General features: G+C 40.4%; 1 protein-coding gene across 11 annotated transcripts in view; it reads right to left on the bottom strand.

Annotated features, from left to right (window-relative positions):
* The window catches only part of LOC130267280 (protocadherin gamma-A4-like), a 357909-nt gene that overhangs the window by 222764 nt on the left and 107198 nt on the right, over window positions 1-27947 (bottom strand). The window contains exon 1 of one of the 11 annotated variants that reach the window (XM_056516797.1): window positions 11497-11515. The exons of 8 other annotated variants lie outside the window; for them this stretch is intronic. In XM_056516797.1, coding sequence (XP_056372772.1) covers window positions 11497-11499 — 3 coding nt within the window. In that variant the 5' untranslated portion in view covers window positions 11500-11515. Of the gene's footprint in view, window positions 1-3705; window positions 3728-9110; window positions 11446-11496; window positions 11516-27947 lie in introns of those variants that run through there. 2 more of the 11 variants (XM_056516776.1, XM_056516791.1) reach the window with 2 other exon arrangements.

Here is a 27947-nt window from a genome sequence, read left to right as displayed (position 1 = left end):
CAGATCAGAACATGTGTAAAAAAAAAAAAAAAACACAGGAAAATGTAAGAAAAAGTCCAAAATGTAGGGAACAGTAAATACTGTGGGGAAATACTTGTCGGGAATCAAAACCCAAAAAGAAAACTACACTCCACTCTTAGGAAATAAGTGAGCAAGGGGAAAGGTATGATACAACGCTTTTTAAAGCTCAGAATTTTTTTTTTTGAAAGGGCAGAAGGGATGTTAGGAGTAGTTAGGGAATATTATCTTATTTGAATTAGTTTAGAAAATATGGTTTGATGACAGGTACTCTTTAACACATTTGTTTCAACCTGACAACCGTGTTTCCTAATGGAACCACCTGGAAGACCAGCTGAACAACAGGGGTAGTTCTAATGGGACAACACCTCAACTGAAGTATAAGTACTACCTAGAGATTTAAAATGTTTAAGATAAATGATTAATTAAAAATTAAATAAAAAAATAAAAATGTAACAAGACCTCCAATGTCATATGTCATACTGGTGTCTGGATGCCCTTAGGTACCAGGGCCAAGTTGCTACAATTATCTATTATAGCCATAGACCTGATAAAATAAATCATCTAGTGTCATTGTACATTGAACAACATTACTTTTGATTAGCTTCAATATTTCATATATTTTAATTGATGTTATATAATTGTTCACAAAATTCTCAGAAACTGGAAAAGAAAAACTAATACACACATCAAAATGTTAAACAGTTTTCTTTTAGACCATTTTGATAAATGAAGCTCAATATTTTTCCTGCAAATCTACCTTAAGTCTGGGGCCATAAGATTTAATGTTTTTGCTGCATAAGTGCTGGAAACCCATAGCTAAATTAGGTCAAATAATATGAATAAAAATGTTAAAGGAGTAGTGTAGGGGATAGGGAATAAATTATAGATCACGGGGGGGTCCGAGCTCACTCCCTCCGTGATCTCCTAAATGCGGCCCTGGCAGTCTGCTGGAAGCAGTCTGCTGGAAGCCATGGCCGACACCCCCCTCCATATATCTCTATGGGATACATGGAGGTTGCAAGTCGGCCGGCACTCCGTGCGGGGGTTAGCATGCCCCTTTCCAGCAGACTCCTGGGGCCCGTTTGTATGCTTTAAGACTAACATTTAGAATACACTCCACAATTTTTTTCCCTTTCCCTGTCCTTCTGCAAGGAAGAAATTATTAAGACAAACATCTCTACCCATATCGCATTATAAATTATAATGATGCAGTAAAATGTAACCTAGTATTATAGTCCAATTCTTAATACATAAATTCTCAAAGACTTAGTATGACCTTATATTTTAGACACACTCACCTGCAGCACATCTGCTGTTGGTAACGCTTCTTTTAGACTTTCATTCCCAAGTCCAGAGTCATCAGCATCTATGAGATTATCCACAGGAACATCTGGATTTGGTTTCATGTAAGTAAAGTCACTTTCATTGGCGTCAAACCCCACACATACATTATATGAGTAAGGAAATGTCAACGTCCCATTTCCATATTGAGAAAGGATTCTAGGATCAACTTGAGGATATAAGTTTGAGCTGAGGTTACTGAACATTGGGATTGGTTCAGATTTCTTGCACTTTGAGATAATAACCAACATGACAGTGATAAGAAATAGCAATGAGATTAATCCAAGGGCGATGATTAAATACAACTGTAAGCTAGATTGTGGATTTTCTTCAGTTACTTGTTCAGTGAACCTGGGGACTACCTGCTGTAAATCATTGGCTATAAGGAGATTTAGGGTAACTGTGGATGAGAGAGAGGGGTCTCCATTGTCTTTCACCATCACCACTATCTTATGATTCAAGACATCCTTCTCCTGAAAGATACGAGATGTCCTAATTTCCCCAGTATGTTGAGTGATGACAAAATAAGTAGGTTCTGACAAGTGTAAAAAATGATAAGAGAGCCAAGAATTGTGCCCCGAGTCCGGATCTAGGGCAACTACCTTAGTTATTAAGGAACCTTGTTCAGAATCAAATGGTACCATCTCAAAAGCTGTCATACCTCCACTGTCTGGGGATGGATATAGAATTTTTGGTGCATTATCGTTCTGATCCACAATATGGATAAGTAAAGTTGTGTTGCTGCTTAGAGATGGGGATCCATTGTCTCTAGCATTTATTTGTATATAAAACTCTTTATGTTGCTCATAATCAAAGGATCTCTGAGCATAGAGGACCCCAGTCTCTATATTGATGGAGAGATAGGAGGATGCTGGAAGATCCTCTGTATTAGAGGTGGAGATGGAATAAAATATTTTTGCATTGTCCCCAGTGTCAGGATCTGAGGCTTGTATACTGTATATTGAGGATCCTGGTAAATTATTCTCTGGGACATAAGCCACATAAGTACTTCTGATAAACAATGGTGGGTTGTCATTGACATCTGATATCTCCAGAATGATGGTTCTTTGGCTGGAAAGTGGAGGAGATCCTCTGTCAGTGGCTAAAATAGTAATAGTATAACTAGAAACCTCTTCTCTGTCCATAGAACTTGTGGTAACAATTCTGTAATAGTTCTCAGATGATAAAACTAAAGTAAATGGCATTTCCTCCAAAAGTTTACAATCCACTTCTCCATTCTGTCCCGAATCTTTATCATGAACTTCAATCAGAGCGATCATTGTGCCCACAGCAGAATCCTCAGGAACAGGAGTAGAGAATGAGGTGAGGGATATCTCAGGAGCATTGTCATTGTCATCTATTATTTCTACTAATACTTTACAACGAGACACAAGGCCTCCTCCATCTTTTGCTGTCACAGAGAGCTCATAATTGTCTGTTAGCTCAAAATCTAACTTATCTTTGTTTTTAATGTCCCCAGTCATAGGATTGATGCTGAATATTCCTGTATGATGGACATTCCCTGATGTCTTACTGAAGGAATATGTGACCTGTCCATTGGCTCCTTCATCCTTGTCTGTGGAGTTCACCGTGACAATTGTAGTATTCACTGGAGTATTCTCATTCACACTGACTTTATATACTGACTGGGTAAATATTGGGAAATTATCATTAACATCAGTAACAATGATCCTTATTGAAGCTTTTCCAGATCTCATAGGTTTCCCTCCATCCATAGCTGTTAGTATAAGCTCATGGAGACTCTGTGTCTCTCTATCTAATGGTTTCTCTTGGACAAGCTCTAGAAATGTACTACCATCTGGATTGATGTCTTCACTCAGAGTAAAATACTGGTTATCACTGAGCTTATATGACTGTACAGAATTAGAACCAGTATCTGGATCTTCTGCAACTTGTAAAGCAAATCTGGTTCCTGCTGATGTTAATTCAATTGTCTCTATAGTAAATACATCAGGGTGAAATGCAGGAGAATTATCATTTATATCCTGAATTTCCACTTTTATATTAACAATGCTGAATGGATCTTCAACCATTGCATCAAATGTTAGGAAGCAGGAAACTGCTGCTCTACACAATGTATCTCTGTCTATTCTGTCTTTAACATATAGATTTCCATTATCTAGATTTACATAGAAATATCTCTCTGAAGCTCTGGATACAATCCTCAGTTTTCTAGAGGAAAGCTGTCTAATATCTAATCCAAGATCAGCTGCAATATTTGCTATAACAGAGTCTTTCCTCATTTCTTCTACAATAGAATAATGAATCTGACCAGAGACTGAATTACACAGCCAAGAGAATAAAATTGAAATGGTTACTTGCCATCTGAGTCCTTTGTAGTTCCTTGTATAGAATTTCTTTTCAGATACCATCTTCTTAATTCTTCCAATAAAAAAATCTTTGTGAAATCAGTATTGATAATCCAGAATCTTATGTAGTAGTTAATAAAATAATGTAGAAACAGTGCAGATAATGTCTGTTTCTTTTTCTGCAGATCTGCAGTGTGTGTGAGGAAGGAAAACACCAATAGATCCCTAGTTCTGTATTTCTCTTTTTATTGGTTAAACAGCGGCGCTCTGAGGTGAAAATAAGGAACTGCAATTCTAGGTTGTTTTTTTAATATTTATATTGCACACCAGTACAAGGGGTATATGTAGTTTTTAACAATATACCTATCAATGTTCTAATTTTTAGATTACAGATACACAAAGGAGAATATATATATATATATATATATATATATATATATATATATATATATATATACAAAATTCATAGTTTATCTATTGATCTAGAAAGTTGATTTAGCAGTTAGAAAAACTAAAAGTATTTTAAAATTTGACTAAATATTTTTCCACTCCTAAATATTTGTCAGTCCCTATCTTGGTATCAAAAATATATTTAAAGTTACAAATTACAAATACAAATAGTTTTTTCTTATGAAAGTACCAGAAAAGTTGTATTTAAAATACCACTGCTGGATCCAAAACAATTTGCTCTAATCTTTTGAAAAGTCTGACAGTAAAAGTTTAATTTTCTTATAGTACCTCCAGAGAGGCAAAGCATTACACAATGGAACTGATTTACTAAGAGCGCAGTGTTTATTCTGGAGTGATTTTAATATCACTTGTCTTTTTTTTCAGGCTTATTTACTATTCTGTGGCACATGTCGGTTATTTTTGTGTCGCACGTTTTTTTGTGTTGCACTAGTCAATTGTGTTGCACAAACTCCGAGCTAAAGAAATTAGTTGTGTGAGTCAAAATGGTTTAGACTTGTTTGTTTAAAAATGTTTCCATGAATCAAAAGTATTCATGTGTTATAATTTTTCAAACATTACAACAATTATCCTTGTTTATCAGCTTGGGTGTTAAATTGATATAAACCTAATATTGAAAATGTGTTAAAAAGAAAAAAAATATATAAACATCACAAAAGAATTCAATATTTTATTCATAAGTGTTGAACTGTACAAAACGTTTTCAGGTTATAAAACAAGTTACTTTCACACAAAACACAATGGCAAACAGTCCCTTGTTAGAAATAGCTCCATTTTTGGAATTTCACTCGGCCTCTTGGCTGTCGGTTATTGTGTGAGGCAAACTCACACTTTTTCTCAAATGATTTTGGAAGTACTCCGAGTATTTTTTGTTTTTGTCGGTAAAATGCCCATTTTTGCATAAAACACGCCCATTTCAGAGTGAAAAAAAACACTCCGAGTGTTTTCTAAAGTGTCGGTTGTGCGACAAAAATTTGGTCGCATAAATAGTCGCACAGACGTCGCGACTGGCACAATAACCGAGAAAAAGAGTTGGTTAGACTAGTAAATGAGGCCCAATGTTACTAAGTTACAGAGCTATGTTTCTAATACAAGTTTAAACAGTTCCTCAAGTGCAAGTGGTGTTCTTTGTAAGCATTCTCCACCCATTTATTGATTCAGGATTCCCTTATAGATTATATGAGCATAGGTTTTCTAAACAGGAAAACCCTTTAAGACAAAACATAAATAAACTCATTAGTAAAAATTTATCAAAACATGTTCAAGGGAAAAGTTGACCAGTTACCTATAGAAACCAAACAGATCACTGCTTTGCCTTTTCTGAGGCCTTTTTTCTCAGCCTAGATTTTGATAAATCCCCCTCATTATCTATTATTTTTTACAAGGTCCTGTTGTTTAAGGTTTTGCTTAAACCTATTTGCATTTATGTGATATTAGCCGTGAGAGGGGAAAAAAAAGAAAAATATAGGATTTTCACTAATGTCTTAAATGAGGAATTCTAAAGAATGGAAGAGCAAATGCCTGTATCTGTTTAAAAACATAAGGCTGCAATAATGTTAGATGACCGCATAGCTTCCCTCATTTCTTAAAGAAAAGTTGTAATAAGGTTGTCTCAACCTCTTAGAAAGCAGCCACATATATTCTGCTAACAAGCAGGGGTAGGTCCAGAGGAGGAAATAAAAGAATATTAAAGCATTTGAGTGAATAAAACAAAACAATAAAAAAAACTATAAAGTAACTATTTTTGCACCCAATATATTTACAAACACGTTAATAAAATTCACGATCCAGTCATATCATAGACTAAACATTATATGGGCACTCTCAGATCTAAAAACTTTTATTTGTTGTTACTGATGTAAATTAAAGACCTTTTGTAATATGTTTTTTTATTTAATAAAGAAAATGGCACTGCACAAGCATTGCGCAACTAGTGGGCCTTCTTACCTACTAGGATGTTAACTAATCCTGCTGCAGTATCAGGCTTGTGAAAAGAGGCATTTTCATAAATAAATATAGGTGATAAAGGCATTAAAATAAGATGGAACATGGTCAGGATTAGGTGCTGAGTAACATTATTATTATTATTTTCTTTTGTGCAATCTGAAAAATATGCTTTAACTATAAGTAGCTTTACCCCTTCATATATTTTTATCTTTAATATCTGATTTCACTGTGCTAAAAAATAGAAAACACATAGACATCAATATATATATGACAGTATCCTAGTGTGATCCATTACAGGTTATGCACAATGCTGCTCTTCCAGTGTTATAAATTATATATTTGCCGATATGGATGCCACAGCCAAGGGAAAGCTTCGCTAAGTGTCTTAAACAAGTTGGTTTTTGTTGTGTACAACTATGTTGTTAATCATTTCTAAATGCATATGGTCTTTTTTTTAAAAGCATCTTATACTAATGTCTGGTGCTTGAGCCACTGATTTTTCTTGTGAATTCAGTTGACCTGGTGGTCGGGCTAGTAACTTGAATGCACCACTGAACTACACCCCTGCAGAAGCCTTTAGAAAATCGTTACTATTGGTGAACTACACTGTTATTTATTATTTATGTATGACATTAGAATTGTTTTATCATAAAAATAACATGGTGTTAGCAAGAACATATTAGTAGGTATGCATTAGAAACTTTCCTTTCCTCTTATCTTCATAATTATGTGGCCCAAATAGAGGAAAAGTATTGATCTTAGCCTATATTGTTCAATTGCTTAAAACTGATGTTTTTTTTATCAAGTTTTAACCCCTTAAGGACGCAGGGTTTTTCAGTTTTTGCATTTTCGTTTTTTCCTCCTTACCTTTTAAAAATCATAACCCTTTCAATTTCCCACCTAAAAATAGGGAAAGGGTTCAATGACTATGCAAGCGATACTGGCAGTTATGACAGGTAATTTTGTATCTCACATAACTGCCAGTATCGCTTGCATAGTTGACATAGTTGACAAACATCATAGACTTTATTTGCTGAAGCAGTATAAATCTGTACAACTTGTCACAAATTGACTGCGCGAGAGATTTGAACTCAAATTATGTGTTGAAACGGAATATTTATGCTGGCCAGCATTTTCTATATCCCTATTAAGGACTGAAGGAACTTACTATTAAAATTACTACTGCCGGCTGACAGTCTCACATATGGTTGCTACGGGTTACAGCCATTAAGTTGCTATTTTATAGTATTGCGCCAATCGAAAAAGGAAAAAAAACGAGCGCATCATTTAGAGGAATATATCTACCTTCCTATAGTGGTCACATTTTTAATATTTTATTATTTACTATACCATTTTATTGTTATACTTGTTGGAGTGGTGCCATCACAAGGGCCCTGTGGTACACCTATCTCCACTAGTTTTTTACCTATATAATAAACAATTATTTATCAAATTATATTCTATGGCCATTTGTTCAAGACCTTGAGCCCCAATTTACCTTTTATTTACATTTAACTATTTCATCACCTTGGGTATAGGTGATACAATTGGGTAGCCCAGGTTGTATGGTTATTTGATTGACAAGAGCCTCTCCAAACCCACATTGTAAGATTTGTAAATTACTTCTATTAAAAAAATCTTAATCCTTCCAATAGTTATTAGCTTCTGAAGTTGAGTTGCTGTTTTCTGTCTAACTGCTCTCTGATGTCTCACATCCCGGGAGCTGTGCAGTTCCTATGGGGATATTCTCCCATCATGCACAGCTCCCGGGACGTGACATCATCATTGAGCAGTTAGACAGAAAACTTCAGAAGCTAATAACTATTGGAAGGATTAAGATTTTTTAATAGAAGTAATTTACAAATCTGTTGAACTTTCCGGAGCCAGTTGATATATATAAAAAAAAGGTTTTGCCTGGAATACCTCTTTAACCAAATGATAAAGTATTAAAGTATTAGGGACTGTTTCTTTGCTTCAACTAACACATAAAAACACAACCCACAAAACTATGTTCCTAAATGTTGTCCATATCAATGGTAGATTTTATTGTGACTGCTATCACTATTTATATCACATTTTGTATGAAAAGAAAGTACTCAACAACTTCAGTTTTTAAACTACAAAAATGCTATACTATAAAATGACTCTGTAGGCATCCAAACACCCAAACCATATGACCCCAAATTTGGCCCATAGGTAAATCACGTATTTAGGAAGATGTTTTGTAAAAGTTATGACCTTGCTGGTCATTATCATTTGGTTATATTTAGAAGATATATACACAGTATCCAAAGCTTCCTAAATGACAGTTTTTATTTTTACATTTCCTTTTATCTGGCAGTAGTGGGTGCACTTTATCATATAATCATAAATTGAGAAAGTACAGTGAAGTGGTTGTTCATAGCAACCAATCAGATTACTACTTTCATTTTCAAGGGGGCCTCAGAAATATTAGAGCTGACATCTGATTGGTTGCTAGAACTAACTGCTTCATTTTCTTCCACAACTGTTTAAAGTAGTCATCCTCATTGTATCTTATGCTTTTTGGACATATGCTACATTAATGTTTTTAGCTATAACTCTTGAAAAGGGATACCAACTGGTAGTTGATCTTTGAGGCTTCAGCGTGTGATTCCTTGGGCACTCTAAGTCCAAAAACAAAGTTTTGTGGAGCCTTAAAGTCACTCTAGCCATTTTGTTTTTACATTTCTAAAGTGTATTGCAATTGTATTCTAAGCCAGGTATTACAAGATTAGGACCTAAACCTAGTAATTTGTCAACTGATGGGTAATATAGGACAATTTAAAAAACCACCATGACCGGCCGGAAGTTTATACACGGGCCGGAACTATACACCCGAGCAGCATCAGATCTTTTTCTAGAATATCATAAAATATATATAAAAAATATGTTTACAATGATTCTAATCTACTGCTATAATACTATTCTATCAATATTTATTCTTAAAAATACGAACTTTTAAAGTGTTTTGGTTAAACTCACCTGCAGCACATCTGTTGTTGGTAAAGCTTCTTTTAGACTTTCATTCCCAAGTCCAGAGTCATCAGCATCTATAAGATTATCCACAGGAACATCTGGATTTGGTTCTATGTAAGTAAAGTCACTTTCATTGGCGTCAAATCCCACACAAACATTATATGAGTAAGGAAATGTCAATGTCCCATTTCCATACTGAGAAAGGATTCTGGGATCGACTTGAGGATATAAGTTTGAGCTGAGGTTACTGAACATTGGGATTGGTTGAGATTTCTTGCACTTTGAGATAATAACTAACATGACAGTGATAAGAAATAGCAATGAGATTAATCCAAGGGCGATGATTAAATAGAACTGTAAACTAGATTGGGGATTTTCTTCAGTTACTTGTTCAATGAACCTGGGGACCACCTGCTGGAAATTGTTTGCTATATGGAGATTTAGGGTAACCGTAGATGAGAGAGAGGGGTCTCCATTGTCCTTCCCCATCACCACTATCTTATGGTTCAGTACATCCTTCTCCTGAAAGACACGAGATGTCCTTATCTCCCCAGTATGTTGAGTGATGGCAAAATAATAAGGTTCCGACAAGTATATAAAATGATAAGAGAGCCAAGAATTGTGCCCAGAGTCCGGATCTATGGCAACTACCTTAGTTATTAAAGAACCTTGTTCAGCATCAAATGGTACCATCTCAAAAGCCGTCATACCTCCACTGTCTGAAGATGGATATAAAATTTTTGGTGCATTATCATTCTGATCAACAATATGGATAAGTAGAGTTGCGTTGCTGCTGAGAGATGGAGATCCATTGTCTCTAGCATTTATTTGTATATAAAACACTTTATGTTGTTCATAATCAAATGATCTCTGAGCATAGAGAACCCCAGTCTCTATATTAATGGAGAGATAGGAGGATGCTGGAAGATCCTCTGTATTAGAGGTGGAGATGGAATAAAATATTTTTGCATTGTCTCCAGTATCAGGATCTGAGGCTTGTATACTGTATATTGAGGATCCTGGTAAATTGTTCTCTGGGACATAAGCCACATAAGTACTTTGGAAAAACAATGGTGGGTTGTCATTGACATCTGATATTTTCAGGGTGATGGTTCTTCTGCTAGAAAGTATAGGGGATCCTCTGTCAGTGGCTAAAATAGTAATGGTATAACTAGAAACCTCTTCTCTGTCCATAGAACTTGAGGTAACAATTGCGTAATAGTTGTCAGATGATAAAACTAAATTAAATGGTGTTTCTTCCAAAAATGTACAATCCACTTCTCCATTTTGTCCTGAATCTTTATCATGAACTGCAATCAGAGCGATCATTGTACCCACAGCAGAATCCTCAGAAATAGGATTAGAGAATGAGGTTAGGGATATCTCTGGAGCATTGTCATTTACATCTATGACTTCAATTAAGACTTTACAATGGGTCACTAGGCCTCCTCCGTCTTTTGTTGTCACAGAAAGCTCATAATTTTCTGTTAGCTCAAAATCTAACTTATCATTTATTTTAACGTCCCCAGTCATAGGATTGATGCTGAATGTTCCTGTATGATGGACATCTCCTGATGTCTTACTAAATGAATATGTGAACTGTCCATTGACCCCTTCATCCTTGTCTGTGGAGTTCACAGTGACTATTGTAGTATTTACTGGAGTGTTCTCATTTACACTGACTTTATATACTGACTGGGTGAATATTGGGAAATTATCATTAACATCAGTAACAATGATCCTTATTGAAGCAGTTCCAGATCTCATAGGTTTCCCTCCATCCACAGATGTTAGTATGAGCTCATGGAGACTCTGTGTCTCTCTATCTAATGGTTTCTCTAGGACAAGCTCTAGAAATGTACTACCATCTGGATTGGTGTCTTCACTCAGAGTAAAATACTGGTTATCACTGAGCTTATATGACTGTACAGAATTAGAACCAGTATCTGGATCTTCTGCAGTACGTAAAGCAAATCTGGTTCCTGTTGATGTTAATTCAATTGTCTCTATGCTAAATAAATCAGGATGAAATGCAGGAGAATTATCATTTATATCCTGAATTTCCACTTTTATATTAACAATACTGAATGGGTTTTCAACCATAGCATCAAAGGTTAGGAAACAGGAAGATGATCTACCACACAATGTCTCCCTGTCTATTCTGTCCTTAACATATAGATTCCCATTATCTAGATTTATATAGAAATATATGTCTGATGTTCTAGATACAATCCTTAGTTTTCTAGATATGAGCTGCTTAATATCTAATCCAAGGTCATCTGCAATATTTGCTATAACAGAATTTTTCCTCATTTCTTCTACAATAGAATAATGGATCTGACAAGAGACTGAATGACACAGCCAAGAAAATAAGATATAAATGGTTACTTGCCATCTGAGTCCTTTGTATTTCCCTTCATTTGGTTTAATGATAGATATCATTTTCCAAATCCCTCCAATAAATAATCTTTGTTAAATCAATATTGATGATCCAGATGTGGCAAAATATATAAATGCAGTAGAGCTCACAATAATGTAGACAGATATGCAGATAATGTCTGTTTCTCCCTGTGCAGACTTGCAGTGTGTGTGAGGAAGGAAAACACCAGTGGATCCCTAGTTCTGTATTCTTCTGTTTATTGGTTAAACAGCGGCGCTCTGAGGTGAAATTTAGGAACTGCAAGTCTGGTTTATTTATTTATTTTTTTTAAAGCATTTCATGCTAGTACTTAATTTTTATATAGTTATAAATAGAGATGAGCAAATTTTAGAATGATTTGATTCGGCCGATTCGCTGAATTTTCCGAAAAAATGTGTTTCGGTCCGAATTTATATGTGGCGGATCTGTATTAAAAATGGCTATTTCTGGCCTGCAGAGAGCCTCAATAGGGGTGTAGAACATTTTGCCTTGCTGTAACACGCAAAGGGTATGTGCTGGGTTAGTGAAATAATACTGTTATTCAGTATGACATGCAGATTAGAGGCGTCGCTATTAGAATCACTGTCGCAGAGTGGCACAATGACAGAGCCTGGAGGTGGCATCAGTATGAGGAGACCATATAGTGGCTGAATGACACAGCGTGAAGGTGACAACAGCCTGACGAGACCATACGGCCTCACAATTGAAAAGATTAAAGATATTTTTTAACATTTAAATTGAATATTTAAAATAGATGAACCTAAAAGGTTTAGTTCATGTGCCAGCAGCATGATGAGACCATATAGTGGCTGTATGACGCAGCTTGTAGTTGGCGGCAGCGTGAGGAGACCATATAGTGGCAAAATGACACAGCCTGGAGTTGGAGGCAGCAAGAGCAGACCATATAGTGGCTGAATGACACAGCCTGGAGGTGGCGGAAGCATGAGGAGACCATATAGTTGCAGAATGAGACAGCATGGAGGTGGCAGCAGCATGAGGAGTACATATGGTTGCAGAATGAGACAGCCTGAAGCTGGCATCAGCATGAGCAGTGTCAGGATCCGGACTGGCGGCTGGTGAGGACACAGGAGGTGGATCCTCTGTGCCAGAGAGGCGATGGCGCGGGTTGTACTGGAGGATCGGTTCTAAGTAGTTACTGGTGTTCACCAGAGCCCGCCGCATAGCGGGATGGACTTGCTGAGGCGGTAACTACCAGATCGTGTCCCCCACTAGCGACTCGACCTCTCTGGCAGCTGAGACTGGCGTTGTACACAAGGACTAAACAGAGGCGAGGTCAGACGTAGCAGAAGGTAACGGCAGGCGGCAATGGTTCGTAGTCAGGGGCAACCGCAGAAGATCTGGATACACAGGCAAGGGAATACACTAAACGCTTTCTCAGGGCACAAGGCAACAAGATCCGGCAAGGACAGGAAGGGGAAGTGGGTTTTTATGTGGAGTTAGTGATTAGGAACTGATTAGACCAGGCACCAATTAATCGTGCACTGGCCCTTTAAATCTGGGAGACCCGGCGCGCGCGCGCCCTAGAGAGCGGGGCCGCGCGCGCCGGGACTGAGCAGGAGGACGGGGCAGGTGAAAGGATAGGGATGCAACCCGCGGGCAGGCACGTCCCGCCGCACGAAAAGCATCCCCGCCGGGGGACACAGAGCAGCACTCCCGGTCAATGAGACTGACAGGGGCAGCGCAAGCATGAACAGAATGCAGCGAGCGCTCCGCGGGAAGAGCGGGACCTGGAGCGCTCGGCGTTACAGTACCCCCCTTAGGTCTCCCCGTCTTTTTGGAACCAAGAAATTTGTGGATAAGCTCCTTGTCCAAAATATTGGCCTCCGGCTCCCAGGACCTCTCTTCAGGACCACAATTCTCCCAATCAATAAAAAAAAATCTTTTGCTCCGCGCAGACGGTCAAAGAGCTCAGAGATGAGAGGCAGAGGGTAACTGTTCTTTACAGTAATTTTATTGAGGCCATGATAGTCTATGCAGGGGCCATCCTTCTTGGCAACGAAGAACCCCGCTCCGGCTGGTGAAGAAGACTTCCTAATGAAACCTCTCTTAAAATTTTCCTTAATGTATTCAGACATGGCCTTGGTTTCTGGAGCGGAGAGAGGATAAATTCTGCCACGGGGCGGTGTGGTACCAGGGAGCAAGTCAATAGGACAGTCGTAAGGTCTATGTGGTGGCAAGACCTCCGCTTGCTTTTTACTAAAGACGTCAGCAAAGTCCTGGTAGGACTTAGGGAGGCCAGGCAATGGAGTAGCGATGGGGACTTGGCAGATTAGTACTTACTTAAGACAACGTTTGGGGCAGGAAGCACCCCAGGACTTAATGTCCCCAGTGGTCCAGTTGAGGGTAGGAGTGTGACGCTGGAGCCAGGGTAAGCCAAGCAGAATGTCCGAGGTACAATTCGGCAAAACTAAGAATTCAATTTCTTCTTGATGGATTACTCCAATGGTCATGAAGAAGGGTTCTGAGCGGTAATGCACGGTGCAGTCCAGATTCTCTCCGTTTACAGATGAGATGAAGAAGGGTTTGATAAGACGGGTAACTGGAATGTTAAATCTGTTGATGAACGAGGCTTCAGAGGTTTCCTGCAGAACCAGAGTCCAGGAAGGCCACCGCAAAGAAGGAGGAGTTAGCGGATGGAGAAATCCGCACTGGAATAGTCAGACGTTTAGAGGAGGAATTCACACCTAGTAACGCCTCTCCCACGTTAACTAGGTGCATGCGTTTCCCTGATGCGGAGGGCGAGTAGGGCAGTCTTTAAGGAAATGTTCAGTACTGGCACAGTACAAGCACAGATTTCCATTTCGGCGGCGAGTCCTCTCTTCTTGGGACAGGCGAGACGGGTCCACTTGCATAGCCTCCTCGGAGGGAGGCACAGGGGTAGGTTGCAGAGGACTCTGGAAGAGAGGTGCCGAGCAAGGAAACTGCCTGGTGCGAACAAGATTCTTTTCTTGGCAGAGCTCCTGGCGTCTTTCCGTGAAACGCATATCTATGCGGGTGGCCAACTGAATGAGTTCAGGCAAGGTAGCAGGAATTTCTCGTGCGGCCAGAACATCTTTGATGTGGCTGGATAAACCTTTCTTAAAGGTCTTGCAGAGGGCCTCGTTGTTCCAAGCTAGCTCAGAGGCGAAGGTGCGGAACTGGATAGCATATTCGCCCACTGAAGAGCTCCCTTGGACGAGATTCAGAAGAGCTGTCTCGGCAGAGGAAGCCCGAACTGGCTCCTCGAAGACGCTGCGTTCTTCGGAGAAGAAGGACTGGACATACGCAGTGGCAGGATCGTTGCGGTCTCAAAGCGGTGTGGCCCAGGACAAGGCCTTTCCAGATAACAAACTGACCACGAAAGCCACCTTCGAACGTTCTGTGAGGAACTGGTCCGACATCATTTCAAGATGTAAGGAACATTGGGACAGGAATCCCCGGCACATCTTAGAGTCCCCATCAAATTTCTCCGGGAGAAAAGTGGAGTCTAGAGGTAGTTGCAGCAACTCGGAGTGGAGGAGAAGCTGGAGCTGGCGGAGGAAATGGTTGACGCTGGGCAGGCAGAAGCTGCTGAAGCATGGCGGTCAACTGCGTCAGCTGTTGTCCTTGTTGGGCGATCTGCTGGGCCTGCTGGGCAACAACAGTAGAGAGATCAGCAAGACTCTGCAGCACCACCTCAGCGGGATCCATGGCCAGATCTACTGTCAGGATCCAGACTGGCGGCTGGTGAAGACACAGGAGGTGGATCCACTGTGCCAGAAAGGCGATAGCGCAGGTCGTACTGGAGGATCGGTTCTAAGTAGTTACTGGTGTTCACCAGAGCACGCAAAGCGGGATGGACTTGTTGCGGCGGTAACTACCAGGTCGTGTCCCCCAGTAGCGACTCGACCTCTCTGGCAGCTGAGACTGGCGCGCTACACAAGGACTAGACAGAGGTGAGGTCAGACATAGCAGAAGGTCAAGGCAGACGGCAATGGTTCATAGTCAGGGGCAACAGCAGAAGATCTGGATACACAGGCAAGGGAACACACTAAACGCTTTCTCAGGGCACAAGGCAACACGATCCGGCAAGGACAAGAAGGGGAAGTGAGTTTTTATGTGTAAGGAGTGATTAGGAACTGATTGGACCAGGCACCAATTAATGGTGCACTGGCCCTTTAAATCTGAGAGACTCGGCACGCACACGCCCTAGAGAGTGGGGCCGCGCACGCCGGGACTGAGCAGGAGGACGGGGCAGGTGAGATGATCGGGATGCGACCCGCGGGCAGGCACGTCCGCCGGGGGACACAAAGCAACCATGCAACCATGAACAGAACGCCGCGAGCGCTCTGGGGGAGGAGTGGGCCCCGGAGCGCTCAGCGTTACAAGGAGAACATAGGATGGCAGTATGAGACAGCCTGGAAGTGGCATCAGCAGCATCAGGAGTCCTGAAAGTGACCTGGTGACATAGTGGGGCAATGGGTTGAAATACCAGTACCCGGTGATGAAGGTGGGTGAAAAAAGGAGAAATTGGCATCAGATATGTGGCATCAGGTGGGTGGCAGGATAAGGATAGTAGCTGAGGCAGGTAGGCAGAAGAAAACGGTCTGTTTTGTAAAAGTGTTAGTGTGCACAAGTAAATATTGAGGAAATGCATTACGTAAAAAATTACTTTTAATAATACTCTTAGGATAAAATATATGTACCCAGAATTTTTTGGGAAATCAAGCAAAAGGAAAGGTGTGCAAAAACACCAAGTGCCACCTACACCACTAAGTAATGATGTGATGCAAAGACCTCTAAAAGGTGGAAGGGAACAAAGTATGGTTCATTGTAACCGGTGGGGGTAAAAACGTTCCCTTTAAGGCCCTACTCCCGCATTATTAATTCCCTTCTTGGCAAGTGTTACTCGCCCTTAAAAGGGTAGCCCCACACAGGAACCTCTCCCTATTTCCACCTGCAAACACTGCCATTTCCCAGGGTTTTAGGTGGAAATAGGTAGAGGTTCCTGTGTGGGACCACCCTTTTTAAGACGAGTAACATTTTCCTCGAAAAGGTGGAAGGGAACAACGTATTGTTCAATGTAGCAAGTGAGGGTAACCAATTCCCCTGTAAAGCCCTACTCTGGCCCTATTAATTCCCTTCTTGGAAAGTGTTACTCACCCTTAAAATAGCGGCCCCACACAGGAAACTCTCCCTATTTCCACCTAAAAACCCTGTGAAATGGCATTGTTTGTAGGTCGAAATAGGGAGAGGTTCCTGTGTGGGGCTGCCCTTTTTAGGTCGAGTAACACTTGCCAAGAAGGGAATTAATAATGTGAGAATAGGGCCTTCCAGGGGAAGTTTTTACCCCCACCAGTTACAATGGACCATACGTTGTTCCCTTCCACCTTTTAGAGGTCTTTACATCACATCAATACTTGGTGGTGTAGGTGGCACATGGTATTTTTTGCACACCTTTCCTTTTGTTTGATTTCAAAAAGAATTTGGTACATATATTTTATCCTAAGAAAAGTAAAGTTTTAGCGTATGCGAAAATTTACATATGCGAAAATTGGCATATACAAAAATTAGCATAAACGAAAATTTGCACGCCAGTCTCACACAGTAGTATTAGAGCCTTCTTTATACCACAGAAGCTGGAAGCAGAGAGGGGTGATCACTGTGATGTGTACTGTGAAAAAAAATAAAAAAAAACAATATTCGTAATTACGAATATATAGTGCTATATTCGTGAATATTTGCGAATTCGCGAATATGCGACATTCGCAAATAAAATTTGCATTGCGAATATTCGCGAGCAACACTACTAGGGAGCAGCATCTTAAATATGTTTTGCACTATCCATATTTGTGAAGTGTTGGTGTGGCACCATGGTCAATCTACTCTGATGTATCAGGCATTGGTGGGTGGAAATCCTAGCTGATCCATGCCTGACTAATCTTTACAAAGGTCAGTTTCTCCACATTTTTCAATGACAGATGAGTTACTATGGCCCCAGCCGCACTAAACACCCGCACTGATGGCACACTACAGGCCGGGCAGGACATCTTTTCCAGGGCAAACTCTGCTAGTTGAAGCCACAAATCAAGTTTGGCTGCCCAGAAGTCCAGCGGATATTCAAGGTGTTTTGGAATGGTCATGTCAAGGTATGCCACCACCTGCTGGTTCAGGTCCTGCTCCAGGTATACCTGCTTCCAGAGTTGCTTCACCATGCAGGGGAAGAAAGCTACTCATAAGCAACTGTAGATTCAGGCTGCTGCTGATGGAGCTGGTACTGCTCCTGCCACCCCTCCCCTCCCAAGCAGCCATGGCAGTGGAAGGTGAGCTCAGAGGGCCCCCGAGTCTGACCTGCGAGAGGATGGACAATGGAGCAGATAGGCATGGACCAACTGACTACTTAGGATGTCTCTGTAGTAGGTCAGTTTGTCCTCCCTCTCAGTGGGTGTAAAAAAGGCCCCCATTTTGTGCTGGTAGAGATGGTCCAATAAGGTGGAGAGCCAGAAGTCATCCAACAGCCGAATGGTGACAATGGCGGTCACTACAAAAGCAAGTGAGCATGAATCATGCCATTTGTGCAAGTGACTCGGAGGGACTCCTTGCCTCCGTCTCCACTGCATACTGCCCCAATGTGTCTGGGTCCTCTGCCTCCCCTTCCTTATAACCCTCTAGCTCCTCTAGCTGCAGATGACTATAAAAACTACCCACTACCCATCTTGCGAAACCTAAACTGTGCTCCCCCCTCCTCCAGTTCAACCCCCACAGGGCTCATGTGGCTGTGAGATGTAGGCGCCACATCTCTAGTGCCCTGACCAGCCATCGTTTCCAACACGTGTTGTAGTAAATGAAGCAGTGGAATGACGTTGTTCATCCCGTAATCCTGGTGACTGACTAATAATGTGGCTTCCTCAAAGGGCCTGAGCAAACAGCAGGTGTCACGTATGAACTGCAACTGTTTCAGATTGAAGTTACACAGGGGAGTCCCCCTATCTGCTTGGATCATCAAGAAATCGGTGATAGCTTTTCTCTGTTCGTATAGTCGTTCCAACATATGGAAGGTGGAATTCCAAAGTGTGGAAACGTTTCAAATAAGACTATGTTGGGGGATACCGTTCTGATGCTACAGCTCAAGGAGGGTGTGCTTTTAGGTGTACGAGTGGCTGAAGTGCATGCAAAGTTTTCTTCCCATTGTTAGGATGTTTTGCAGATGGGGGGAACACTTCAGGAACCGCTTGACAACCAGATTGAACACGTGCGTCATGCAGGGTGCATGTCTCAGGCTTCCTTTCCTTGTCACAGCGCAGACATGTTCTTCCCATCGTCGGTCACCATGGTTCCCATTTCCAGTTTTCGTATTGTAAGCAATGATTGGATTTCTTGATGAATGACTTTTAGCAGTTCCTCCCCTGTATGATTCCGTTCGCCAAGGCAAACCATGTGAAGAACAGCGTGACACCGCCATGCCCTGCACACATGGTATGCTGGAGGGGTACTAAGACTTGTCTGTGCAGTAGAGGCTGAGGACATGGTCGAGTAAAAGGAGGCGAAAACGCACACACTCACAGGACCAACGGCCTGAGAGCGTGGAGGCGGAAGCAGCGTGACCTGTCCAAGTTGCTGTTGTGGCTGTGCAGGAACCACATTTACCCAGTGGGCCATGAAGAGCATGTATTGTCCCTGACCGTTATTACAGCTACACGTGTCGGCGCTGCCGTGCACTTCAGTTTACACTGACATGCTCAAGAACTAGCCCACCTTCTGTTCCCCAAAATTGTGCAGGGCTGGTACTGCCTTCTTCACAAAGAAATGACGGCTTAGGACTCTCCACCTTCGTTCGGCAAAAGCCATCAGTAATCTGAAAGTTGCAGAGTCAGTCATTTGAAAAGGGAGGACTGCAGCACCAGCAACTTGGACAGGAGCACATTCAGCTTCTGTGCCATTGGATCAGTGGGCGCATACTGTTGTCTCTTGGTCCCTGATGTCCTCCTCAGGAGCCTGAACGCTTGCAACACCACCTTCCATGCCACTCTCCTCATCACTACTTGCTCGCCTAGCCTAAGAAGCAGCAGCTGTCTCCTCCACTTCTTGGCTGGGCAGTAGATGCTGACTCTCCTCTAGATTGTCCTCATTAAATAGTGGAGCTGAACCCCCAGCATAAGATACTTCTGTGGGGAGGGAACAGCATAGGACAGAGGCAATGGGAGGACAGGGACTGCTCCCGGGCCATGCCAACTGAGGGTTGTGTCTGAGGAACCCACCAACTGTTGACTGGGGGTATCAGATGTCACATGTGATGAAGTGGATGACCGTGGTAACCAATCAATGATGGCAGATTGGTTGCTGGTCGAGACAAGACCGCTAGCTGATATCGGGAGCTCAGGCATCTCACTGCGACTCCTGCTGCCATTCGCTCCTAGTCTGCTGCAACCTTTGCCGGATTAATTTAGGTCTCTGCCACTCCTCTCTGCACGTCCTTAATGTTAACATCTTGTTATAAATATTTATTTTCCATTTCTGTCACATATTTAGATATTATACTCCTCAAACACAGACATGCCTATATCCTGCCCTATCATCATACATATAATGGATTTAAACTATAGCCGTAGTTTGCCAGATTTATAATTATAACTGAACTTGATTACCATATCTATGCGCACTGCGCTTCTCCTTTTTTTGCACATTTAACTCTAGTGTTCATTATGCGGTACTCACCAATATTATTAGTCCTTTGAAGTCTTTCTTTCTGGCTTCCTGTTTTGCCAAGTCAGTGCGATATGCAGCAACTAGTAATGAAGCATTGCCATGGGTTTCCCCCTTATGGGGTCGTTCTATGCTATGCTATCACTAATTTCATTATGCCATCACGTCCCATTCACAAAACATATTTGCTACGGCGTCTCAGTAACCGATCTCCTGACGTCACTGTAGTACTCCTCACCTTCACTTCATTCATAAAAAACAGTAGTCACGGCACTACAGCAACTGTATTCTATTACCGTGAATAGTGCATAACCCAGTATTAGATTGTTGCTATATTATAAAGAAAGCAATACCACTTACTTTAAGCTGTTTTATTTTAAAGAATAGCACTTTATAGAAATAATTCCAATCCGCGAAGTATATGCATGAACCCTAGCTTTTACCATCCGGGTCACATTGCATAACCGTACTGTTTTACTTATATAACCTTCCTTAAATCACTTGAATTTTTAACATTCCTTTCTCTTATGTTCGTACCGCTATAATTTCTGATGTATTTATGCTTAGTGTTTCCTATATTTGTTTTTAAACATGCATGTACTATGTCAGGGCCAATTGCCCCCTCCCCTTTTCTTTTTGTCTTTTTAACTATAAATAAGAGCCATTTCCTTGATACACTATGCATCTGCTATTGAGAAAGGGTAATATTCTACCTGAAATGCCTCTTGCCCATGAATCTACATGCAGACCACTTTTATGCAAATAAAGTACAAGTTCTGCTAAATCCATTGAGTCATCCATCCTTGGTATTTTTATTTTATTTTACTTTATTCACTCATCATATGCCATAAGGAATAGCGCCCTTGGTTGGAGCCTTTTTTTCCCTTTCTGCCTCTGCACGTCCTGGTACTTCTCTGCCTGACATACTTAGTGCATAAATGAGGGGAGTACAATACGCTCCACTACGCTTCAAACAGTATTTATCTACAACTCCAGCAGGTGTATACTTTTGGCTGGCCTTTCACAGTATCTAGGCCCTTAACCTCTTAAGGACGCAGGGCGTATTGATACGCCCTGCATTCCGAGTCCTTAAGGACGCAGGGCGTATCCATACGCCCGTGGGAATTCCAGTCCCCACCGCTAGCTGGTTGGGGACCGGAGCCGGATGCCTGCTGAAATCATTCAGCAGGCACCCTGGCACATCGCCCAGGGGGGTCCTGAGACCCCCCCATGTCGGCGATCGGAGAAAATCGCATGTCAATTCAGACATGCGATTTTCTCCAATTCCGGGCTGATCGGGTCTCTGGTGACCCGATCACCCAGAAAATAGGGCTGATCGGAGTTGTCAGCAACAACCCCGATCAGCCTAAAGGATTGGAGTGAGATCGCAAAGCTGCGATCTACTCCTATCCCCTGCCATTACTCAGAATGGCAGCGCCCCTGGATGTCGAGGGGCTCTGGGAAGAAGATGGAGGCCATACCTGCAGGAGAAGATGCCTGGGGACCTGGGATCTTCGCTGGAGCCTGCAGGATCCTGATCAGGTAGGGAATCGACACTGGGGAGGGGGGGGGGGGGAATTGAAAGTGAAATTAAATCGATCTTTACTGTGGCAACCACTAGGAAAGCCAAACTGCAACTCCCAGCATGCCCAGAGAGCCAAAGGCTGTCTGGGCATGCTGGGAGTTGGAGTCTTGCAACATCTGGAGGGTCACAGTTTGGAGACCACTGTTACAGTGGTGCCCAAACAGTAGCCCTCCAGATGTTGCCAAACTACAACTCTCAGCATGTCTCGACTGCCCAGGCATGCTGGGAGTTGTAGTTCTGTAACATCTGTCCCTTCAGATTTAGCAATTTTCATGACATTTTTGAAAATTGCTGCTCCCCTTTCAAGCCCTCTAATTTTTTCAAAAAGCAAAAATATGTCCATTTTATGATGCCAACATAAAGTGGACATATTGTATTTGTCAAGAAAAATAAAATGTATTTGGAATATCCATTTTCCTTACAATTAGAGAGCTTCAAAGTTAGAAAAATGCAAAATTTTCAAAATTTTCATGAAATTTTGGGATTTTTCACCAAAAAAGGATGCAATTAACGCCGAAAATTTACCACCAAAATAAAGTAGAATATGTCACGAAAAAACAATCTCAGAAACAGAATATTCGGTAAAAGCGTTTTTGCGTTATTAATTTGTAAAGTGACGGTGGTCATAATTGCGAAAAAGGGCTCAGTCCTTAAGGTGAAAAAGGGCTGCGTCCTTAAGGGGTTAAGACTTTAACAGAAACAAAATGGTACACTACTTAGATATATGTATGTGGTATGCACTTATGAAGGGGAGGATGATGTGCTCCAGTACCCTTAAAACAGTATTTGTCTACAACACCAGCAGGTGTGTACTTTTTTCTGGCCTTTCACAGTATCTAGGCATTTAAGACTTTAACCGGAACAAAATGGTACACCACTTAGATTTACGTATGTGGTATGCACTTATGAGGGGAGGACAATGCACTCCAGTATACTTAATATGGTATTTGTCTGCAACATCAGCAGGTGTGTATTTTTGGCTGGGCGCATTAGTATCTAGACCCTTAAGACTTTAACAGGACAAAATGATACACTACTTAGATGTACGTATGTGATATGCATTTATGAGGGGGGGACAATACGATCCAGTACACTAAAAACAGAATTTGTCTACAACACCAGCAGGTGTGTACTTTTGCCTGGCCTTTCACAGTATTTAGGCCCTTAAAGGGGTACTCCGCCCATGGCATCTTATCGCCTATCCAAAGGATAGGGGCTAAGATGTTAGATCCCCGCGGTCCCACTGCTGGGGACCCCGGGGATCGCCGCTGCGGCACCCCGCCATCATTACTGCACAGAGCGAGTTCGCTCTGGAACAATACATATTTAAGTCTATATTATACTGGACAGGACAGATCTTCAGGAGCTAAAAAGATATTTTTTCCACTCTGATGAATATTCTTAATAGGGATCCATCTCCCTTAACAGATAAATCCCTAATTGAGCAAGTGGGTTTTCTACAGTTTACAATCTCTTTAAGGTAAAAAAGATAAAGTCCTCCTTTAGTATTTTATATGCTCAGGTTATCTGTGGTTGGTGTGGAATCATACTTGCATTCACACATAAAAATTATAATCCAGATTATATAGGCAATATTATATCCAAACTGCAAATAAAGCTGTAAAAAATGAGTTAAACTAACCAAAAAAATTACATTTTTGGTCAGTTTTATCAAAACCTTTGCAAAGGAAAAATTTCCCAGTTGCCCATAGCAACCAATTAGAATGCTTCTTGGATTTTGCAGAGGCCTTGTTAAAAATGAAAGAAGTGATCTGATTGGTTGCCATGGGCAACTGGGCAACTTTTCCTCTGGGCAGGTTTTGATAAATCTCCCCTTATGTTTTTAAAAAGAAATGTTATGTAATACAAAAGCATACTTTTGAGGCAGAAAGCTGCAGTAATTTTAAATGAACTTACATTTTCTTAGTAAAGAACTTAGGCATGATTAACAAAACTATTTTAAAATAAAAGTTCAAATGGGTGATCTCCATATAAAATCTCTTTTTAACAATCGCTTCTTAAACAATCAGTTGATCAGCATGAACAGTTTAATTAAATCAAACACTCAAATGGAGCTTAGCAACAACCCACAGTATTAGAAAATTGTATCTGTGCCCCAAATACGAAATGCCAAACCATGTGTAGCATAACAATGGTGCAATCATCACAATACCAGGACACTATAAATTGCTCTCAGACAGTTGAGCATTTCAAATTATTCATAGTTTAAAAGCTATGACCCGGGTAACTAGTCCTTGGGGCCAGTCCCAAAAGCTGCTCCCTGCATAACTTGTTAGAGTGACATACTAGTGTACCCATTATAGCTACACACCTGATAAAATACATGAGGTTTCAGATATGTTCAGCCTTACCTTTCTTTTTGTCTACTTAAGGATATATAACACTGCTCCTACCTATCATGTGCCATTTATCATTTTGTATCTGGGCCCCCTCAGGCACCAGGCCCAAGTTGTTTCAATTGCACCTGTTATAGTTACAAATCAAAAAACCTATATGAACTAGTTTTAGATATGTCCAGCCTTACCTTTTCTTTAGTTGACTTTCAACACAATATCACAACATGTGCTAAGCCTCAGAGCTCTTTTCTTTTTGTATTTTTTGTATTGGTAAGGAATTGTGCAAACTTCTCTTTACAAGAAATGTGATTTTCAGCAAATCAATGGAGGGGGCTATTAACCAACAGGTCATGGAAAACAAGGGGAATATAAACAAAAGACCTTTCCGTGCTAGGGAAAAATCATACACTATAATAGGGGGCCCATTTTGATATTTGCTATGGGGCCCCTTTTCTTCTATGAATGCCCTTGGATAGAAGTTAGGAAAGTAAACATCAGTACATCAAATTATAGGTTTAAACAATAGCTTTCTCATATTGTATATTTATACCACTAGAATTTAAGTTTCCACAGGATTCTTTTATATTAGGATTGGAAACAAGGCAGACTTCAGAATGTACTTCATGTATGACAATTTTTAACCTATTATTAAATAAAGACAAAGGTACCAAAACATAATAGGAGGTGTGTTTTAAAAGTTTGCCCCGGTTAGTATCGTATATAGCCTCATTGGTACCATTCCAGGACCCTCAGTTTGCGCAATTTCTCTAAAATACAATATAACATATTTTAGTCAGATCTTAAATCTAATATGAGTAAGTGTTAAATGTTGATTTTGTTACTTTAATTTAATAGAGCTGGCATGTAAATTGCAAAAACTTTGTGAGAACAAAAGCTGCTGGTATATATTTATATGTTCAGTAAGTGAAGTTTATGGTCCAAATATCACTATACGGATATCATTTTTGTCCAGTTAAATAAAGACACTGGACGATATTTACTCTTCTCATCCTGACAGCTTAGTGTCAGCTTTTGTGATACAATTTTGGCAAATGGAAACTCTATGAATTGCATTTTTATTCTAACAAGGGGGCATATCCTTGAGTTTTTACCCTACAGAAATATTACTAAAAAAAGATTTTTCTTTAATCTTAAAGTGATCAGAAAGGTCCAATAGAATTGTTTAAATGAGATTGGAACACAATGTACCACTTTTTTTTTTTCAGTGTGACACATTTTCCTGAGACATTCACCAAATTAGTAAATCTTGTGAAAAAAAGAACAGTGAGATAAAATCTAAATAAAGATTTAAAAAAAAAAAAAAAATCCGAAAATCAACTATAAACATGATAAAGTAGTGCTCCTTTTGGGTGATAATTTCTCCTGGGTGAGGGGTGGAAGTCCAGAGTCAAACATCCACAGCTGGTGCACATGATGGTGCTGGGCATTTTGTCTATGCTTCAAGGGTCATATCAAGTATAATCCCTATTTTTCATAAATATGTATAGGGTAGTACCACATAATGGACTTTTATAACATCATCTCTACCAATCACATATTATTGTAAAAAAATAAATAATTTGCACTCTTTGGTTTTATAATAAAAGAAATGTATGAAAAAGTATTGTCTTCTATGTAGGACAGAAAATATATTGACCCTATTGCTATAATACAAATCTATCAACCTTAATTTTAAAGACTTGAGTGTGAGCTTGTATTAGATAAACTCACCTGTAGCACATCTGTTGTTGGTAAAACTTCTCTAACACTTCCATTCCCAAATCCAGAATCATCAGCATCTATGAGATTATCCACAAGAACATCTGGATTTGGTTTCATGTAAGTAAAGTCACTTTCATTGGCATCAAACCCCACACATACATTATATGAGTAAGGAAATGTCAATGTTCCATTTCCATATTGAGAAAGGATTCTGGGATCAACTTGAGGATAGAAGTTTGAGCTGTGGTTACTGAACATTGGGATTGGTTCAGAATTCTTGCACTTTGAGATAATAACCAACATGACAGTGATAAGAAATAGCAATGAGATTAATCCAAGGGCGATGATTAAATACAGCTGTAAACTAGATTGGGGATTTTCTTCAGTTACTTGTTCAGTGAACCTGGGGACCACCTGCTGGAAATCATTTGCTATAAGGAGATTTAGGGTAACCGTAGATGAGAGAGAGGGGTCTCCATTGTCCTTCACCATCACCACTATCTTATGGTTCAGTACATCCTTCTCCTGAAAGACACGAGATGTCCTAATCTCCCCAGTATGCTGAGTGATGGCAAAATATGAAGGTTCTGACAAGTGTATAAAATGATAAGAGAGCCAAGCATTGTGTCCAGAGTCCGGATCTATGGCAACTACCTTAGTTATTAAGGAACCTTGTTCAGAATCAAATGGGACCATCTCAAATGCCGTCATACCTCCACTGTCAGGGGATGGATATAGAATTTTTGGGGAATTATCGTTCTGATCCACAACATGGATAAGTAGAGTTGTGTTGCTGCTTAGACATGGAGATCCATTGTCTCTAGCATTTATTTGTATATAAAACTCTTTATGTTGTTCATAATCAAATGATCTCTGAGCATAGAGAACCCCAGTCTCTATATTGATGGAGAGATAGGAGGATGCTGGAAGATCCTCTGTATTAGAGGTGGAGATAGAATAGAATATTTTTGCATTGTCCCCAGTATCAGGATCTGAGGCTTGCATGTTGTATATTGAGGATCCTGGTAAATTGTTCTCTGGGACATAAGCCACATAAGTACTTTTGATAAACAATGGTGGGTTGTCATTGACATCTGATATCTCCAGGATAATGGTTCTTCTGCTAGAAAGTGGAGGAGATCCTCTGTCAGTGGCTAAAATAGTAATAGTATAACTAGAAATCTCTTCTCTGTCCATAGAACTTGTGGTAACAATTCTGTAATAATTGTCAGATGATAAAATTAAAGTAAATGGAATTTCTTCCACAAGTTTACAGTCCACTTCTCCATTCTGTGCTGAATCTTTATCATGAACTTCAATCAGAGTGATCATTGTACCCACAGCGGAATCCTCAGGAATAGGAGTAGAGAATGAAGATATGGATATTTCAGGAGCATTGTCATTTATGTCTGTTACTTTTACCAATATTTTACAATGGGATGCAAGGCCTCCTCCATCTTTAGCTTGCACAGAGAGCTCATAGTTATTTGTTACTTCATAATCTATGTTATCATTTATTTTAATGTCCCCAGTCATAGGATTGATGCTGAATGTTCCTGTACGATGGACATTCCCTGATGTCTTACTGAAGGAATATGTGACCAGTCCATTGACCCCTTCATCCTTGTCTGTGGAGTTCACAGTGATTATTGTAGTATTCACTGGAGTATTCTCATTTACACTGACTTTATATACTGATTGGGTGAATATTGGAAAATTATCATTAGCATCAGTAACAATGATCCTTATTGAAGCAGTTCCAGATCTCATAGGTTTCCCTCCATCCATAGCTGTTAGTATAAGCTCATGGAGACTCTGTGTCTCTCTATCTAATGGTTTCTCTAGGACAAGCTCTAGAAATGTACTACCATCTGGATTGGTGTCTTCACTCAGTGTAAAATACTGGTTATCACTGAGCTTATATGACTGTACAGAATTAGAACCTGTATCTGGATCTTCTGCAGCTTGTAAAGCAAATCTGGTTCCTATTGATGTTAATTCAATTGTCTCTATCGTAAATATATTAGGGAAAAACATTGGAGTATTATCATTTATATCCTGAATTTCCACCTTTGTCT

Source organism: Hyla sarda, chromosome 4, assembly GCF_029499605.1.
Source record: "Hyla sarda isolate aHylSar1 chromosome 4, aHylSar1.hap1, whole genome shotgun sequence".
NCBI classification, from domain to species: Eukaryota; Metazoa; Chordata; class Amphibia; order Anura; family Hylidae; genus Hyla; species Hyla sarda.
Note: the sequence above shows the minus strand (reverse complement) of the source record. Positions and strands in the feature narration are given on the sequence as shown.